This window comes from Pagrus major, chromosome 20, assembly GCF_040436345.1.
Source record: "Pagrus major chromosome 20, Pma_NU_1.0".
Classification (NCBI taxonomy): domain Eukaryota; kingdom Metazoa; phylum Chordata; class Actinopteri; order Spariformes; family Sparidae; genus Pagrus; species Pagrus major.
In genome coordinates, this window is record NC_133234.1 from 1,421,639 (window position 1) to 1,441,578 (window position 19,940).

At 41.4% G+C, this 19,940-nt stretch overlaps 2 protein-coding genes across 4 annotated transcripts; both read left to right on the forward strand.

Moving 5' to 3' along the window:
• The first annotated feature begins 213 nt into the window (after positions 1 to 213).
• On the forward strand, positions 214 to 7,335 carry adprm (ADP-ribose/CDP-alcohol diphosphatase, manganese-dependent). Its single transcript, XM_073488958.1, has 3 exons — positions 214 to 1,019; positions 3,430 to 3,552; positions 5,506 to 7,335. The coding sequence occupies exons 1-3, from the start codon at positions 443 to 445 to the stop codon at positions 5,829 to 5,831; spliced, it is 1,026 nt and encodes a 341-aa protein (XP_073345059.1). The 5' UTR covers positions 214 to 442; the 3' UTR covers positions 5,832 to 7,335.
• A 768-nt stretch (positions 7,336 to 8,103) lies between these two features.
• Positions 8,104 to 19,623, forward strand: map2k4b (mitogen-activated protein kinase kinase 4b). Of its 3 annotated transcripts, XM_073489063.1 has the most exons (13): positions 8,104 to 8,334; positions 9,694 to 9,729; positions 11,417 to 11,449; positions 13,229 to 13,331; positions 14,472 to 14,646; positions 15,719 to 15,838; positions 16,020 to 16,139; positions 16,236 to 16,287; positions 16,936 to 17,063; positions 17,257 to 17,334; positions 17,455 to 17,603; positions 18,323 to 18,368; positions 19,093 to 19,623. In XM_073489063.1, the coding sequence occupies exons 1-13, from the start codon at positions 8,223 to 8,225 to the stop codon at positions 19,204 to 19,206; spliced, it is 1,266 nt and encodes a 421-aa protein (XP_073345164.1). In that variant the 5' UTR covers positions 8,104 to 8,222; the 3' UTR covers positions 19,207 to 19,623. The 3 variants fall into 3 exon arrangements, with proteins under 3 accessions (XP_073345164.1, XP_073345165.1, XP_073345167.1); XM_073489064.1 differs by lacking the exon at positions 11,417 to 11,449; XM_073489066.1 differs by lacking the exons at positions 9,694 to 9,729; positions 11,417 to 11,449 and having other exon boundaries at positions 8,105 to 8,334.
• Positions 19,624 to 19,940: the final 317 nt, after the last annotated feature.

The following is a 19,940-nucleotide window of genomic DNA, read 5'->3' on the forward strand; positions in this document are numbered from 1 at the left end:
CAAAACTACACAGTGTCCTTTTAAGGCAGACATAATGCTGTTTAACCTGTACACCAACACCCATGTCATGGGCCGCAGACGCTGGAGCCTATTAGGGAAAGACACACCCCCTCGGGTGACGTTTGAATCAATGGGCGGTCGTATTGCTACACCGTACCCACTTGTTGTTTATCTGGCAGCATTATTTTGAAGGATCCAGGCGGAAGTCGCTGCTTTTATTGCGCTTCAGTCGTCAGTGAGCACGCGCAGCGGCAGCGTCGGTTTGTGTGCTGTCATCGCGGAGGACGACAGAGGAAACGACCCCACACCGAGCAGCCTGGCCGGGCTCCAGCATGTCAGAGGACACCGGTTCCTGGTGAGTGTTTCCTGCGCGGTCAGCTCGCTCCGCAGCCACAGTCAGCACCGTCACAGCTCGGTCACCTCCAGGACAACACCGCCGAGGATGGACGACTGTCCCGAGCTCCCGCCGCTGTTTACCTTCGGAGTGATCGCTGACATTCAGTACGCAGACATCGACGACGGATACAACTACAGCCGGACGAGGAGGCGGTACTACCGGAGCAGCCTCCAGCTGCTCAGGAATGCCCAGGAAAGTTGGTCAGAGTCGGCTGTCAGACCCGAGTTTATCCTCCAGCTGGGAGACATTATCGACGGCTTCAACAAGGGCCGCGGCGCCTCCGACCGAGCGCTGGACACCGTGCTGAGGGAGCTGAGCTGCGGCCCGGTGGAGGTGCACCATGTGTGGGGCAACCACGAGTTCTACAACTTCAGCAGGAGCGCGCTGCTGCGGTCCAAGCTCAACAGCGCACCGAGCACGGACGGCAGCCCCAGCGGAGGCCAGGCTGCCGGGGACATCTATGCCTACCACTTCAGCCCGTTCCCCGGGTTCACGTTCGTCGTGCTGGACGCCTATGATGTGAGCCTTCTGGGCCGAGAGGAGTCCAGTGAGGAGTACCAGGAGGCCCTGAGCCTGATCCGACAGTACAACAACAACGAGGACCTCAACTGTCCCCCCCCAGGTGTGCTCACCTGCTGAGCAGATAGAGCTTCATTTTATATTATTTTAATACGTGGTCAAATACTACTTATGAACAATACAAATAATATATAAGTATTTTTGTATGGATTTTATATTAAAATGTGGCATTTATTATTAGTTTTAACATTTGAGCGGCTGAAGTTGTAACTTGAGAGAAATCTATATATAACTAAGTTATACAATAACAGCAAAGTCTACTGAGCATGTCTGCTGATTGGAAACATTTTATGGAGCTAAATCAGGGTCAAATGTTTTGTACTTGAAAAAGTAAAATTTGAAACTGAAATTTCAAGTTTTGATCTTGAATTTTGAAAAATACATCAACGTATTCAAAATAAAATAAATGTACAAAAAGTTTTTTCAAGTTAAATATAATTATGATCAACTCTGGTAATTCTTTTGAATAAATCATTTATTTTCATTTTTCACTTTCATATGTTTTGATATTTGGGATCCTATTTCTTTCAGTTGCATGTTTTATCTTTTCAGATTCCGATCTTAGTTTTTTTTCAGTTTCAAATCTTTTTTTCAGTTTCAGATCTTTCTTTTTCAGTTTCAAATCATTTTTTTTCAGTTTCAAATCTTTTTTTCAGTTTCAGACTTTTGACCCTGATCTAGCGTGGGGGGCATGGCATCAACTGAGAGGGGTGTGGAATCATGGCAAACAGCTTAACCAAAAGGCTACAGACCTTCCCCTATCATGTTGCCTTCAGGGAACTAAAACGATTCGGCTACGCCACATGATTGGCAGTGAAAAAACTACTGTCAGTGACAAACTTCCATTTGCACACCATGCACGAATATCCTGCACGGCTAAAACTGTTTTAATTTCCAAGGCTGTTTAGATGTGAGATGTGGAAGCTGTTTTAGACAGTACTGAGGAACAATTGTAGTACAGGAGCGACAAAATCACGCCAGATTGTGCACAGACACCCACACTTTAGTACTGAAATGTCCGATTTCCACGTAGCACTGTGAATGCCTCGCAGTTCTGCTGGCTCACCTGCTGGACCCAGCACACAGGTGAGAAAAGTAAGGTTGGGAAATCGTGATAAATATCAAAATGAGAGGTCGTTTTGTAACAACATACAATGTTTCTGACATCTTTTAAGTGGTGAATTGTCAAAGCTAGAGGTTAAGCATAGGGCTAACGTTAGCATCGAGTGGCTGCTAACGCAGTAGTAGGTAGTAACGTTAGCCTATGTACTGCGTGAAAAATACTGATACTGCTGTTAATTTGATTAAAGGTAGTGCTGTTTTGTGGTTGCAGGAATGCATGGGGTGCTGAAAAAAACACAAAACGACCTCTCATTTTGATATTTATCACGATTTCCCAACCTTACTTTTCTCACCTGTGTGCTGGGTCCAGCAGGTGAGCCAGCAGAACTGCGAGGCATTCACAGTGCTACGTGGAAATCGGACATTTCAGTACTTAAAGTGTGGGTGTCTGTGCACAATCTGGCGTGATTTTGTCGCTCCTGTACTACAATTGTTCCTCAGTACTGTCTAAAACAGCTTCCACATCTCACATCTAAACAGCCTTGGAAATTAAAACAGTTTTAGCCGTGCAGGATATTCGTGCATGGTGTGCAAATGGAAGTTTGTCACTGACAGTAGTTTTTTCACTGCCAATCATGTGGCGTAGCCGAATCGTTTTAGATCCTACGTTCCCTGAAGGCAACATGATAGGGGAAGGTCTGTAGCCTTTTGGTTAAGCTGTCTGTCATGATTCCACACCCCTCTCAGTTGATGCCATGCCCCCCACGCTAGATCAGGGTCAAAAGTCTGAAACTGAAAAAGAAAGATCTGAAACTGAAAAAGAAAGATCTGAAACTGAAAAAGAAAGATCTGAAACTGAAAAAAAACTAAGATTTGAATCTGAAAAGATAAAACATGCAACTGAAAGAAATAGGATCCCAAATATCAAAACATATGAAAGTGAAAAATGAAAATAAATGATTTATTCAAAAGAATTACCAGAGTTGATCATAATTATTTTTAACCTGAAAAAACTTTTTGTACATTTATTTTTATTTTGAATACGTTGATGTATTTTTCAAAATTCAAGATCAAAACTTGAAATTTCAGTTTCAAATTTTACTTTTTCAAGTACAAAACATTTGACCCTGATTTAGCTCCATAAACATTCACAGTGTGAAGGACATGTCAGTGTGTGTCTCAGTCCCTGAGCAGCTCTACTGGAGCATGTTCATCTGAAGCACCTTGCTCAAAGGCACAGTCAGTTAGCAGTAGTTGTAGACAGGAGGCACCTTAGTTTTGATCATTCAATACGTTAATTCATATGGTTTTTTATTCCACTTATGCCACTTCACACACCCCAGGGTGACTAACAGTGGCCGAGTTCTGAATTTTCCTATTTTGTGTTTCAGATACGAGGGGCGTGCAGCGGAGGTTTACCATGTTCAACGGTGGGTTCAGTAAGGACCAGCTGGACTGGCTGGATTCTGTTCTGTCCTCGGCTGATGAGAAGCAGGAAAAAGTCACAATTGTCAGTAAGTAAAACCCGGAGTGTGAACTCATTCAATTATCTTTGACTTCTGACATCTTTCAAGTGGAAATACAGTATGTACAGCAAGTAAGCCATGTAAGGTTTGCAGTGTACCCATTCAAGCATTTGTAGAAGTTGAAGTGACATGTCAGACCAGCTGCTGTGGAGCCATGACAGCAGTATCCAGTACAGTTAAACAGAGCAGGTTCTGATGCCCACCAGGTTTATCTAACCCCGTTTGACTGCACGGTCCAGCCGACTGCAGGGTGTTCAGCCTGCTCCTTCCAACCAGTGAGCCCCGAGTACGCTTCACCTCTCGAGCGTCACTGATACACCTGCTCCAACAGTTTTTTTCCCTATTTATGTGATAACTGTCTTCTGACTTTGATGGGAGAGCTGATGGCCTGACAGCCAAAACCATCATCACTTCTCTCTGAAGGAATCAGCAATGCTTTTACTGTTGTGTCATAGTCTGTGTGAGTGTGTGTGTGATAAACTATCAGACTTTTTATGTTTACTGTGTAAAATAATTTAAATACTAATGTTTATTTGAATGAATTGTACATTTTGTGATAAGAAGATTAATTTTCATACTCGCCTCCAGAACAAGTCACAGAGTAAAACGTCACATTATGTACACTCTGTAGTTGTTTTGAATCACAATGTGTCGTTTTACTCTGACTTTACCTGTGGGCATGCAGGCAGTATTCAGTGTTTACCCACTTCCTCAGCCACCACTGCACTGTCATGGCAGTTCGGACCAGTGAAAACAGAATTTGACCTTAATTTAAATGTTTAATTGTTCCTTTTGAACTCTGCTGATTTCTTTGACATGTCATTTTACAGTTTACGAGGTGAGTCTATCTAACCAGGAGGCCTTGTGGAGTTAGTATCAGCTGCAGTGTATGTAATCTCTGCAAACAGGTGCCGTGTGTGCATTTGAAAGCGAGCGGCAACATTTTGATACTGGTTTCTGTTCTTAGTCCAAGAAGTATTGACCAAATACGTTTGAGCCGACTGTGGTTGCATACAAGTAAACAGTCCATGCATCAGCCATCGATAGAGTTCACCATGTCTTTTTGCTTTTTGCTCTCTTTGCTTCTTAAGTAGTCAGCCAGTGACTGTAACAGCACGAGAAGACGTGCGCCATTGTAGTCAGTGCTTGGTTCAGTTTGTCATTTGCTAAGTGATAGTCATACATACTGTACACGTACAAAACTCTGTTTCAACCCAGAGGTGTCCCGGAGAAAATCTCTGTCTGCCTGACCACGTTTTCTATTGTCCCGCAGTGACCGGACGCCGTTAGTCTCGAGCCCTAAAGAGCTATCATTTGTAACATGGCGAATTTTATTTGCTTTAAAAAAAACGTCCATTCTCCTGTCTCAAGTTGCTAATCGGACTAAAAAATACCAGTGCACAGAGGGGGAACTGACCCGGTTATGTGATGTCCTGATATCTACTGGCTACACTGGAAGCCTAAAATATTTGCTGCTGCCCTTTGAGACAGAATTGTCCTCAGACGATATCCGATGGGTTCCAGTAGAAGTCCAATATATTGTGTACATCAGTGTTTCCCACACACACGTTTTACTTGGGTGAGCAGCCCAGGTACATTAATGGCCACCCAAGTATATTTGGCAACCCATCTTAGCATTTTATAGACAACATAACCTGCTGACAGTGGAATCACAGGTGACAAAAAACCCTAAATACAAGGTGTGTTTGTTGCCTTATAAAACTTAATGCTGACGAAAAAAGCAGATGATGTTGCTGGTAGAGAGAGACAGAGAGGAGAGGCGAGCCTATGCATTAAGGTGGAAAATTAAAGCAACACTGTATGTAGGCAAACTGTTAAAGCGATTCAGAAGAAAGATGGTTGATTCTTGAGTCTCATTCTCAGATCATTAAATCCAGTGCTGCTCCACACTATACCAGACATGTTTTTCTTCTTTCCCAGGTCACCTCCCTGTACACCCGTACTCGACAGACCCCATCTGCCTTGCCTGGAACTACGATGAGCTCCTGGCCATCATACGATCCCACAGCAGTGTGGTGTGTTTCATGGCAGGACACGACCATGACGGTGGATACCATCAGGATAAAAACACGGGAGTGCACCACTTGACATTAGAGGGGGTGATTGAGACTCCACCTGATGACAATGCCTTTGGCACGGTCTCTGTGTATGAGAACAGGATGGTGCTGAAAGGGAACGGCAGGATCAAAGATCGGGTGTTTCTCTTTCCAGGGCGCCAAAGTGACGCAGATCATAGGGCAAAATGACCCATACTGTAATCAAGGCTTTTGGGATATCTTGGGATTGAAAGAGTATATTCCAGATTGGGAAATTTAGAGGATGTTTGTGACATTATCAAAGAAAAGTCAGGGAATTCTGCAAGTCACTTAAAAAACATTGATGCATTTATCTCCTGTCCCCTAGCAGAGGGCTGATGGACATTTACAAATGAGTTAAGTTATGATAATGGAAATGTTTAACTTTACATTCTTTTATTAAGATTTAAAGCAACATTATGTAGTAATTTGTGTTTTGTGTGATTTGACCCCCCCCCCCAACATTTCTGAGCGCAACTGTCGTAATATAAATCCCAGGTTTCTGTAACAAACGGTTACAAATCAATTAACTTTTTTATAATCTAACGTGCTAGCTACAAACTAAACTCAGCACATCATAATAACATTACATCTTAAACTTTTTGCCATGCAGCAGTCAAAGTTTGCACACAGCTCAGAACAGTAACGCACTCCAAGCTAACGTATCCTGAACCAGAGACAATAACACCTGGCTGTCACATGCTACTGGCTAACACCAACGATAAAAGAAGCCAGTCTGAGACCGTTGCCTCTTACTCAGTCACTGTCTCTTTTTCTTTCTCAACATCCTCATTGATCTCCTGTCTGGCCTCTTGCTCGGTAAATGTCAATTGTTAGTTTTCTCTGATGATGTCCTCTTCAGCCTCTTCACCTCTGTCACGATGTCTGTAGAGGCTGCTCAGCCTGGTTCTGTTACTTTGCTGGCGGTGCCGGAGGACGTCTGAGGGAAAACCAGAAAATGTTTTCTCCATAACATATGTTCCAGTTTCACCAAAATCAGTGACAGTTAGCGTTGTGTGTGATGTACTGCTGTAAAGCGTTAACACACCTTGATCCTACCTGCTCACTGAAGTTACATAGTGCAGGAGCAAGCAAAAGGGGGTTGTCACTTTAACATTAAAGTTATTTTGTAGCATTGTTTTAAGGTAAAAATAGTTTGTTAAAGTTGCTTTAAATGCCAAGGTGTACATTTCTTTAAAGGTGAAGTATAGACAACTATTACAAAAACACACACTTACATACAGTCTGGTCTGTGTTTTTAGATGCAAGTCCACTTACCTCAGAAGAACAAATGCAGTACCTCCGATAATTTACTGCACTTTAATTTTTATTTTTTTCTGTTTTGGGTCTTTTTTTAGAAAATGACTGTGAAATACATCTTATACATCGGTTGTGTTTTAATCTGGGGACAAATGATATCATTTGCATATTTAAATGCACATATTTTAAGAAGCAAGTGATTTTTTTTATTGCAATTGGTGCCTTTATTGCATGTTGCACACAAACTGATTTTCTGATGCACATATTTTCTGAACAATGTAATATAGTGAGATATTTGATGACAGTGCAGTGGAACTATAACTGATGTATTGACCAGTTTCCAGGTGATAAGAGTGCACATCTGTATGATGTACAATGTAAAACAATATGCTGAATAAACATCTTTATAACAGCAGTAGTTGCACAGCTATGTCACGCTCACATCTCTGGCATCTCATGCTGCATTCAGGTTACATGGGAAAGTGGGAGATACTAGCTGTCTGTCTGTAATAAAGCAAAGGAAAGTTCACGTAAGTTTTTCAGAGACAAGTGTTACTCAAAGTTGGATTATGAACCCCAGCTTTAACCCTTACATAGTGCCGGTACATTAACACTGGGGTTTTTGCTTGAAGATGACAAAGTGGTGATATAATCACGTGTCACTAATCAAAATTATGCACATATTATGTGATAACAGGAAGATATAAATAGTATTCTCTTATACTGGATAGAACCATGGCAACTAAACAGATTTCCATCCACTGACAAAGACATGTGGTTGAAACCTCTGATTTAGCTAGTGAGTGCACCTTGAGTTAAGGTTATTAATATTTTATCAACTATAGAATATGATAAATCTATGTGATATATCGAAATGAAATATGAAATACGCACATGCTAAACTGATTCAGACGGTGTAACGTACGTGAATCTGCACATTAACAATGTTGATTAAAGGAGCATGCCTACTTTTGTGTTCTTCGCTATTTTGTTGAATCATTTTGTGGAAAGTTGAGGGAATACATATACAGTATAGGCCGTGGGAATATAATGAGGGATGTGTGAAATAAAATGTGGACTGATTTGAATACGTGATAGAATACTGAGTGAAATATGTCAGGCACTGCGCTGTGACGCGTGATTTCCTGTATTTCCGACAGGCCGTGGAGGCAGCAGCGGCACAGACGTGGCCGTGGTGCAGCTGCTGCGTTCAGGTGGCGCAGTGTCCCGTCTGGAGGCAGAGAGGGCGAAGTTTCACTCTGCATTGCAGCCTGAGCGCTGCTGCCGGAATCCAACACAACAATGGCGACTCCCAGTCCTGACAGCAACTCCACAAGCTCCAGCAACAGCAGCAACATTGTTGGATCCACGTCGCACCATTTTCACCAGCAGACGCAGAGTAGCAGCATGCAGGGTAGGTGACATTAGCCTTTATCTGGTGTTTTTCTATTTCAACTGAGGACTGAGGAGTTAGTAGGAAAATGTAGCTCGTAGCTTCCCAGAACCTGAAAAAACCATCGTCAAGAGTGCAGGATTGATTCAAGCTTTCCGGTCAGAACTTTCAAAATAGAATCTGCGTGGTTGGCCGGAATAAATTCCCAATATGGTGTTTGCTTATTTATGCGATCAACTCAATTAAAAAATTACATACAAAAAATAATAAACGGAATGTTCCAACAAGAGGTACAATGGTGTAGTAGTACTCTCGAGTAAAGTGAGCTAAGGGACACTGTGCGCTTTTACTTTGAAGGCTGAACTGCACAGTTTCCGCTATCGCTCTAGCTTTCTTTGGCTAGCTTGAAGGGGCTCTCTGTGACTACATGGCTACCAGGTTAGCCGCGGTGAAGTCGCCCCTGTCCCGCTGTGTACCGACCGACCTGTACTGACACCGTGGATTGTTTCCACTCCTCGAGTCTGTCGTCAATCTCAGTAGAAACAAAAACCGAAGTCCCGAACGTGTGGCGGTGTAAAGATGCATCCAAGAATGTGTGTTCGCCGATATTATTAGCACCAGGTTGCTACAAGTAGCACCAAGGCCTACACTGAAGAGTGTGTGTGAGCCAGGCCACTGTTTGAATGCAACACAGCAAAGAGCGGAAACAAAAAGAAAGTTAAAGTCAGACACGGTCCTTCTGTTCAACATGTCACCATTCATCTTTAAACAACGAACGTCCCAAAGCCCCTTCTCATTTAGGCTGTTGTTACTTCTGTCGTTTAATAATGTGATGAACTGCTCAGTTTGTAACTTTACTTCTGTACTGACACTATATATCTCGGTGCTTATCATGATATAGGGCTGTGCATTTCTAGCTATATGATGTTTTGCGATGCAGCCTCCACACTGTAAATCCATTATCGGACGGAAAGCCAAACCTACAGCAGTTTAGCTCAACTGGCAGCAATCGTGTCTATTTGACTGTTTGGCTCCCTGCTGTTTATTAGAGGATGCAATGAGCTAACTTACAGTAATGACAAAGCACCAGTGTCAGCTGGCAGCCCGTGTAGCTTCATAAACCTCTGTGTGCAGTCACACATAATAATGAACGGTTTTACATACAGGAGGCTCGCTGTTCATGTGATGTGCTGTCTAAATGTGACTGTAAAAAGGACGTAGAGCAGGTCGGACAAGGTCGTGTCTGATAATGGATGTGTCGGTGGTAGCTGATTGTCTTGCAGTAACCCGAACAAACAGCAGTACAGTAACAGGTCTGAGTTGCATGTTCTCACTCTGTGGCAGATGTCTGGTATCAAATGTTTTATCTAAACCTTACAGAAACCAACACCTGCTGGAGATGTCAAAATGAAACAGGTATTCACACTTATTTTACTAGAGTTCAGTCTGCTGTTGGGGGTTTACATTGTCTTTGTTTAGGCCAGACCTTGGCACAGGAATTCCTTCAAATCTTCCATACCCTCCTAAATGTGTTTATCATATGTTTCTGTTTGTTTCCAAATTCCATTCATATATATATTTTTTTGTCAAACCTGAATTTTATCTACTTATCTGCATGTTTTAATCAAGTTTCCATATGATCTTATCTAGACACAGTAGACAGACCCCATTGTATGAGACACTGCATCAAACCAACCCGTCTGTCTGAGTGACACGTCTCACTTCTTAGTGGTATGCCTGTGTTAACGTCTGGTATGCTGCTGCTCTCTCTTCTGGCTTAATCGCATAACAGAATGTCAGCCATGGTCCACTGGCGAACATCACTTCCTGTTAGCGTTTCTGACTGTGTGCCGCCTATACATTTGTCACTTGTGCTCCTCAGATCAGTGCCACTCCCACTGGCACATACCAGTAGTGTGCCACCCCGGTTTTAGTGCCAAATGGCCATTTTTCAGTGGTATTTAACTTAGTATGACTTGATTATTTTAATGATTTGTTACTCGTGTTCCACTGGCATGACAGTTCTCACTGACATATTCCATTACTGGAAAAAAAAAGTTGTCATATTGCCTTTTTGCATACAGATGGCATTAAAGGTAACACTTTTTCAAAGGTTTATCAACACTCTGCATTAGTTATAGGCTAATATGTGGATATATTCATATATTGTTGAGCCTTCCTGTCCTGGGCTGTCCACAAGACATGCCAGTTTGTGATGTTCCAGTCTTCTGTAAAAGATGTGTAAAAGATCTTGGCGAAGGAATTTAACCTTTTTAAGTTTTCTAAAGAAATACAATACAATTACAAATTCTGAGCTTTGTGGTGATGTGACACCCATGATAGATTCTCTGTAATGTTGATCCCCAGGACACTATAACTGTTCACCTGCTCCACCTCAGCTCCACTGATGTAGACAGGGGCGTGTGTGTTTGCCTCCTTATTTCTAAACTCATTAATCACCGCCTTGTGTTCATGACATCAGTGACAGGCAGCTGCCGATCATTATCATCTTCCACTCAATGTTATGGCATAAGCCACCAGTTATACACGGTATATGCCGGTGAAAAGTGTGTCCTGTCAGTGGAACATGACTGACAGGCTGTGAGTGCTTTATGACAGAAGAACAACAGCAGCAGCATACCAACGGCCGGCCACGATATACCACTTACAATTGGCCACTAAAACAAAGCATCAGTTGGGCCTCGGTGTCACTTACTTTATTGTTGGATGTGAAATAGTACTAAAGTGATTAACTGCAGGGACTAAAAGAAGAGAGCAAAAGACCAAAGCAATCAAGTAGTCGTTTACACTCTGCTACTGGGCTAGTATTGACTAGACATGTTAAAAGCTAACTATTCCTCATTCCACTGGTAATACAATGGAGTCACATGAAGTTCCACGTACAGCTGCTTGTCAGTGCACTGAACCAGACCCACCAAAACATGGCATTACTTTCAGTAAGTAAGTAAGTAAGTAAATTGACCTGCCCTCTATTCCACTTTCAGCATTGGCTCTTGCTAGGATGGCACTTTAGAATCATGACCCAGTCACACACACACAAGCCCAAAGAAAATGTAGTAAAATGTTCTTTCCTTTACTTCAGGGTTTCAGATAAGCCTGTCTGGAGTGTCCCAAAGTAAGCAATAGACTCGCACACAAAGCACACCGACCTCTACTCTTTGTGGGTACACCTCAGTAGTCTACAGTGGTCTCCTCTCCTCACTGACTTTCACTGAGCCTGTTTCTGTTCAATCATTGGCTGAGGACTGGGCGAACTGCTGCCTGGTGATTGATCAGCGTTCATACTGAGCTCCGCATTCTGGATGATTTTATCATGCTCATGTGTAATTGGATAAAACAGGTGAAAGGACGCCACTGTGTACTATTGAAACAGCCTGTGTGGTGCTCTGGTAGTTGGGGAGTCTGTCCACTGTTCACTGCTACTGTCACCAATTCAGTTATGACCAAGAGAGATTCATTTGCACTTGGGCTTAAAGGTTAAGGGACCTGTTTGCATTCAAGAGCTGGTTGAACAGGGCATGGCAAAGATGACTCAACACTGAAAATCAGCACTTTCATAGAAGTTAGTGTGATTGGAAGTTATTTTCTGTGGATACACCCAAATATCCACTTACAGGTATCAAACACTGTTGACTTGATTCAGTCTTTAATTGGAATCAAGTGCTATTTAAGTGTTGGGTCATTTTGATATCTCAGGGGAACTGTTCAGGTTTGATTTGCACTTTTTTTTTTTTTTTTTAAGTTCTCAATGGAAATGTTTTGGACAGGGGTTCCCAGTATCAGTATCCTGCAGTGGAGCTCTTTTTGGCTCTAATGCCTTACAAAAACTGTATTACATACAGAATTCAAGGGTCCAAAAGTCTGAGGCCACCAGTCCTGTTGCTTGAATTGTTGAATCTTTGAAAATAGTACATGAATTTCAGAATATCTTGACAGCTACACTTGAGCTGCATGGACTCAATAGTTTGGTGCTTCTCCTTGGTCAGGGTGGAGTCAATTCTGTGCAGGTGTCCAAATCCAACAAATAAAACCTTTTTTGCAGTCATCCACTGAATTTCTGGTATTTCTTGGCCCACCTCAAGTGTCCTTATTTCCCTCCTGAGAAGTGGCTTAGAAGCTGCTCCTTGTGCTCTGAGACACTACAGATACTGGATCAGTTGTATCCAACGCATGATCAGTCAAAAGAAGGCTGTCTTGTAAAGTGTATTAGAGTTCCATGCACTGTCCTCTTAGAAACCTTTAGAGCAGACATGATTTGATGTTGAGAAGGACCCTCTTTGCTTAGAATAACAATTTGAGTTCCCACTCTTTCATTTACTTGGTGACTCCTCAAACTTTCTTATAATTTCCAGGTTTACACAACAATATTAGATAGTTTCAATGTGGGCTCAGACTTTTGGACCCCACTGCATGTTGTTGGGATGAAAAGGTATTGTGTACAGCTAAAAGAACTGGTGTGGTATCTGACTGTTGGGAGCCCCCGTACCTGTGGGCACTTTGCTTGTGTTCAAAATGCATTGTGTGCTTCCTCTGATCTTGAGAAGAGCTTGAGATAACCCAAAGGTCAGTCTGTGGACACAAACACCTCTAAATGAATGGATCTTTAAATCACGTTAATGCCATATCAGTTTTCTCCTCACCATTCTCTACTGACCTGATAGCCAGATTTCAGTGTAGAAGGCACAATAATGTGCTGTTTCTTGGGGTCATACTGTGGCATTTATTTCTTAATATAGCTTCTATCACACATGTAAAGGCTTATCTCAAGTGCTAGAGACAGAAGTTGCTGAGGTAAGACGAGCATTTATCACACTGTTGGTACCAGCTGGTTGAACCCACAGTGTGCTGTGCATGTTGTGGGAGTCTGGATCTGTTCCTCTCTTTGTCCTGCCAGGTAAACGTAAAGCTCTGAAGCTGAATTTCGCCAACCCTCCAGTGAAACCAACCTCCAGGCTCCCGCTCAATCCAACACCTCCCTCTTTCCAGAACCCTCACATGTGAGTAGAGACAGCTGATGGTGGCATCTCACGGGAACTCTGTTTGTCATGATTGTGTTGTATATAAGACTTCTGTGTGAGTTTATCCTGTCTGTCAGCAGTTTTCTAGAATTGCTGAGCTTTTTTAAAAAAAAATGATCGTTAACAATTACAGCAGCCTCCAAGAACTGAAAGTTACCATGTGGGTTTTTTTTAAAGAAAGTTTTGTTTAAAATCACTTTATCTCACCAAAACACATTTTATATATCCTTGGACCTAATAAACATATTGAATGCATTTCCTTCCTTATGAAACATTTTCTAAGTCAATTTTGGAAGAGTTTTATACTGACTTTATTTCCATCTACATTTGCACGCTAGCCGCCGTCTTGCTGGCCTTTGTTTACATGTTGGTACATTTCTCATCAACTGTTGTCGTATATAATCATCAGTAGGACTGTGAATAACATATGTGCATGTCTTTGTACGTGCTTTAGAAACAAACAGAACAAGAACCCCATCTTGAAAACATCCACAGCACTTCTAGTGGTCAGAAAGTCCATGAGGTCCCTTTAATGAAGAGTTTCATAGTTAAAAGGACATTTCACACCAAAATCAAAACAACATATTTTTCTTCTTACCTGCAGCGATATTGTGTCATCTCGATTGTTTTAGTGTGAGTTGTTGAGATATCAGCTGTAGAGATGTCTGTCTTCTCTCGGATATAATGTAACTAAACGGCACTGTGTTTGTGGTGCTCAAAGAGCCAAAAAATGAATATGAAGAACTCAACAGCAATGTCTCTTTCCAGATATTATGACCTAAGATCATTCACAGACCTTGTTGTGAGCAGTTTCATGTAGGAACAGTTTTCTTTCTGTATCACCACACGAAAGGAAGCGTTGATTTACTCATGGACAAGAGGCTAGCTGACTAAGTTAACGAAGGTTACAGCTCAGATGAGGAGGATACCGATATGTAACCTTCTAAACATTCCAGATTAGGGAATTACTAATTAAATATTCATCATATCCACATTAATCTATAATGCATGTTCCTGTCATGGCTCCACACTGTCCTGTCTCTCTTGTCCTTACCCTTCCTGTGGCCCCTTCCCTTTTTTCTCACATGCTGCCTCGTCCAATCCTGTCTCACCCTCCAGAGAGCGTCTGCAGAGACACAGTATCGAGTCGTCGGGGAAGTTGAAGATCTCTCCAGAGCAGCACTGTGACTTCACTGCAGAGGATCTGAGAGACCTCGGAGAGATCGGTCGCGGGGCGTATGGCTCCGTCAACAAGATGGTCTTCAAACCCACGGGCCAGATCATGGCTGTCAAGGTGACCTGCTGTTGACTCTTACACTGACAGACACACCTCATCTGAGTTTAGCTCATTCCCACATTCTGACAAATCTTCCAGTTTGTGAGTTTGAGGGGCAAAAAAAAAAAAATCAAGGCTTTGTACATTTTTGAAAATATACATAAATAGAAAGATGTCATTGAAGGTGCTTGAATTTATATATTTTGTGCAAGAATATATATTGAAGTTCTTTGACATATTTTTTAAATTGTTGTCTGTGAACTTCTGTAAAGAGTTCTCATTGTATTCTCAGTGTTATAACGGCCTCAGTCTGTGTCTCAAACTAAGCTGAGACAGGTCCTTGAATTTCAGAATTAGATGTGAAAAGTCCTTGAACTTGATATTTAAGAAGGTGTTGGTTTCCTGTGTGAAATACAACATTAAGATTTTTATTCTTCAGGGGAAAACAGCAAAAGCCACATATTTAATAAGTGAGGCAGATGTTTAAACTGTATTGCTAATGAGATGAGATGTGTCAGCATGGCTGATTTAACTCATCAGGTGATACCTACATTTGCTTTTGAGTAAGGAATATGAACAAGCTGTAGCATGTCAGGGGCTGGAGAACCTTTTTAGTTGGGAAAAGTGGAGGCAAACAGGACCATCAGTCACAATCAGGTGGAAAACTCAGCGCTGTATTGCAGTCTCCATTCTGCCTGCATTGTGATTAGATCTTAATATGAAAATGATCAGCGTGTTAAAAGTTAATTTTGATCAGATAGAATCGTATCAATGATCAGGTTCATCGCACAATCTGACATGTCTCAAAATTGATATTGATATTTGATCGATCGATCGATTGATTGATTGATTGATTGATTGTCACAGATTTCATTAAACCCCAGTGTGCAGTGACATGAATTTTTCTTGGTTTTAAATTTACCATTGCAATACATACGTATATTGCACAAAGTGAAAAGAAAAACAAATCGTTTGTGTGATAATGAGAGCTTGAATCCATAACTGTAAACCTGAATCCAGGTGTAGTACATGTTGTGGAAAGTAAGAATAAGACTGAACTGTGAATGTGTTCTTGTGTTGTGTCTCTCAGAGGATTCGCTCCACTGTGGATGAGAAGGAGCAGAAGCAGCTGCTGATGGATCTCGACGTGGTGATGAGGAGTAGTGACTGTCCCTACATTGTTCAGTTCTACGGCGCTCTCTTCAGAGAGGTCTGACTGAATCTCACTCTCGCTCTGCCTTCTAATATTACCTGTGTTTACTATGTAGCAACATTTCTTAGAGATCTAATATTTAACTGATGTAGTGACACCAGCTCCAGCACACAGTGGATGTTTTTGTAGAAATGAACTCAAACCTTCAGGAAACTAACTGCAGACTCTCTGTTTTTAGGGGGACTGTTGGATTTGTATGGAGCTTATGTCTACCTCATTAGACAAATTCTACAAATATGTATATTGTGCATTAGATGACGTCATTCCAGAGGAAATATTAGGCAAAATAACATTAGCGGTGAGTAGTGGATTCACTCTGTCTTTTGCACATTTTGATTTCATACCGTGCATATCATGGAAACAGAAGTGATGTGTTTTATTTTGTGTTCAACAGACCGTTAAAGCACTGAACCACTTAAAAGAAAACTTGAAAATAATTCACAGAGGTAAGTTTATCATTATTGTAAAATTGTTTTAATTAAAGTTCAGAGGCCATGTTATTGAATTTAAAGGTCCCATATTCTGCTCAGTTTCAGTTCATTGCTGCAGCACCTCTATTCACCCTCTGCCAGAACTCTGTTTTAGTGCCTGTCTCTTTAAGAACCCCCTCCTAAAAAGCCCCATCTGCTCTGATTGGTCAGCTCTCACAGGCCTGAGCAGGCACCGCCCACTGTGTTTTTCAGCTGTGTTTTTGCCATCACTGTGCTGGGGGCTGATGGGGGATGGGGACTGTACAGAAGTCCTGATGACTCGTTTAAAGGCACAGTTTCAGAATACAGGCCGGGTGCATTTCTCCGCAGACTGAGTATTTTGATACTTACATTTATACAGCATGTGGACCTGCTTTATAATCAAAAAAGAGAGATGAAAATCTCACTTTTTACAGTATGGTGTTAATAAAGAACGCTCATTCTTTTTGTATGAAAACAAAATGACGGTGAATCTCTTTACACTGCCTCTTAAAGGTATGTCATGTCAGAACAAAATACTGGCAGCTGGCAGTATCAAAACATTTCTGTTGGTACGTGCATTGAAAACCTTGGTTCACTTCTGTTAATGTTACTCTGTATAAAATGTCTTTTCCATTATTTCAGACATCAAACCTTCCAACATTCTAATGGACCGAAGGGGTAACATCAAGCTGTGTGATTTTGGCATCAGCGGCCAGCTGGTGGACTCCATAGCCAAGACCAGAGACGCAGGCTGCAGGCCTTACATGGCGGTACGACTGAAAAACTCACAGCTAAATCTGTCAGAGACATAGACGGATGTTCAGATATCAGGATACCCCTTAAAGGCCAGTTAGGCAGATAGAAAGAAACAGACAGAAACAAGATGTTCTGAGATTAAACAGACTTTAAAAAATGTAATTCTTTGACCTAATCTTTACATAATATATTTTGTGTGTGTTTCAGCCTGAAAGGATAGACCCCAGTGCTTCCAGACAAGGCTATGATGTCCGCTCTGATGTGTGGAGCTTGGGAATCACCCTGGTAAGACGCAGCTTTAACATGAAATCTTAACCTATGTTATGTCTGAGCCAGTTTGAATGAACAGCTGCTGCAAGAAGGCAAATCTGCTCATAACAGTCGCTGGTTTGTGTTTGCTTTCAGTACGAGCTGGCCACCGGAAGGTTTCCTTACCCCAAGTGGAATAGTGTTTTTGATCAGCTGACACAAGTGGTGAAAGGTGAACCTCCCCAGCTCAGCAACTCAGAGGAGAGGCAGTTCTCCCCCAAGTTCATCAACTTTGTTAACCTATGGTATGCACCAATACATACAGCCTTACATACAGCCTTACTTGCATACATACTGTATACATACAGTCAATTAAGTATCATATATATGAATATGTACCAGTTAAATCAACATCCTCTATTACTGAAAACATTTTAAAACAGCATTAAAGTTCTTTCTTTAACAACTTTGACAACAAAGATAAACTTACCAGGTTTTCACCGCAGCTTCTGACCACATCACATGGTCTTCATTAGTCAATGGAGTCTCCATGTCAACCGAGCTAACCTCATTCTCTGATGAAGACCCTGGAAAACGGTTTAAAGCGAAAAAAAAAAAAAACTAAAAAAAATCAGTAATTGGACCTTAAGTTAATTTTTTCTCTTTTTGACAGATTTTAAAAGGGTCAGAAATGTGAGAGCCTTGAAGTGATCTCCCTACTAAGAGTTTACAAATAAGGACTTTTATTTTGTATATGAACCGGTGAAAGTGTCTTTAAGCTTTACATTGCTATTTCTGTGCTACTATTTATCTTTTCTCATTTTGCAATTTCAGCACGTTTATACAGTCTAGAAAATAATAATCATTTTATTAATGAGTTAAATTTATGAGATCTCACGGAAATTGAGATTTTCAGTGGGTCCTAAGTGTTCTGTAATGTTTCTGATTGTTTCTAATCATGTTAATCTAAAATAGAGTGCAGTCACCGCTGAATACTTGTTTTCTTTTTGTTTTTTCTGTCCAGCCTTACAAAGGATGAATCAAAAAGGCCAAAGTACAGGGAGCTTCTGGTAAGTTATTGGACTTTTCTTCAGTGTTCAATGCAAGTCACACAAATCAGTACACCAGCCTGAAGTTAGTAGTTAAAAGTTTGTTTCTGAGCATGATGCCTTAACCCTCATCCAACTCTGCAGTTCCCCTTTTAGCCTCTTTCAGCCCATTCTTCAAACTTAGCTCTTTTCAACATCTCTGTAGCAGTAGTAGGAAAAGCTATGAAAAATTTACTGTACATTGTTTTAGCCACTGTACACATTAGTTAGTGATTAGCTGGTGAACATAGTGAAGCATCTAGCAAACTGAATATTTATAAGTCTATTTTTAATAGTTGGTAGTGACCAAAACAAAGCTAAAAAGCCAAAACATTGGACTTGGGTGGCCACAAGAACTTTATATGGTGATCAGATGTCACTGTTGTGTTTTAGCTTCTTTCGCTGCCCCCAAGTGTTAAAAAAAAAAAAGAGATTTACAGCTTCAAATTTAAGCAAGGGTTAATATATTCCACCATGTGTTCCAAGTTGTTTGCTGAGTTTATTTTAAGACAAGTAAATACCTGTAGGAACTATTCGTCTTGTTCTTCTGGCGAACAGTTGTTTGAGGATTTTGGATACAGAACATTAAACTACATTGCTGTCTCAGGAACAACACATTTGTTCAATGATTTTTTTATTTTATGAAATCAGAAAGCTCCTCAGTGCCACACACATCAGTCTGACGCTCACTGTATCTCTCCTCCAGAAACATCCCTTCATTCTGATGTACGAAGAGCGTTTCGTGGACGTCGCCAGTTACGTATGTCGCATCCTGGATCAGATCCCAGCCTCTCCTATCTCTCCTATGTACGTGGACTGATGGAGTTAGGCCGGGGAGCGGGGGGTGGGTGGGGGTCACCCAACATGCAGTGGGTGGGACACAAAGCTTTGTGATGCAACGCTCGACATCTTAGCCCTCAGAGTTACGTAGGATCACCTGTTTATTCACACGTTCCAAAGAACACAGGAACTAAGTCCAAATTGCCCGGTGCAATGAGATGATTTATTGTTAAGAGAATCCTTCCACCTCCATCGCCTCATGTTAAAGTCGGTGAAATCTAAAATATCATCATCCATCTGCACCCAGAAAAACTTGAAGACATAACATTGTCTTAGTAAAATGCAATGCTTCTTTTTATGTGAGGAAAAAGGAATAGAGTATACATATATGGTATATATATACTTGAACTTGTTGTACACAAATACAGAATCTACCAAATAAAATGTTGAACAGTGACACTCATGATGTATGAACAAAAATAACCAGCTGTTGGGCTGTACATTGTGGACTGTATGTATGCATATGTGTGTTCACCTCTGACTTGTTGACATGTACAGATGCCTGCAGATAGACCTACTGTCGTAACACACACAGACATACACACACACACACAAATTCTTTCACACAGTTTGTTGGGCACCTTCACTCATGGTAAATGAGTATGCAAAAGTGTTTTCTCTTTGGAAAGCTCATGGATTCGGTAGCGTGGCTTTACTTTTTTTTTTTTCCCTCCAATATGCAATCTGTGAGTTTGTCTTGACACATTATTAGGA

Bases quoted from the DNA above. Each gene is read 5' to 3' on its own strand.
- adprm (XM_073488958.1), top strand. From the start codon at position 443: ATGGACGACTGTCCCGAGCTCCCGCCGCTGTTTACCTTCGGAGTGATC. The intron at 1,020-3,429 runs GTGTGCTCACCT...TTTGTGTTTCAG, and splicing joins CCTCAACTGTCCCCCCCCAG to ATACGAGGGGCGTGCAGCGG. The intron at 3,553-5,505 runs GTAAGTAAAACC...CTTCTTTCCCAG, and splicing joins GGAAAAAGTCACAATTGTCA to GTCACCTCCCTGTACACCCG.
- map2k4b (XM_073489063.1), top strand. From the start codon at position 8,223: ATGGCGACTCCCAGTCCTGACAGCAACTCCACAAGCTCCAGCAACAGC. The intron at 15,839-16,019 runs GTCTGACTGAAT...CTCTGTTTTTAG, and splicing joins ACGGCGCTCTCTTCAGAGAG to GGGGACTGTTGGATTTGTAT. The intron at 16,140-16,235 runs GTGAGTAGTGGA...TGTGTTCAACAG, and splicing joins TAGGCAAAATAACATTAGCG to ACCGTTAAAGCACTGAACCA.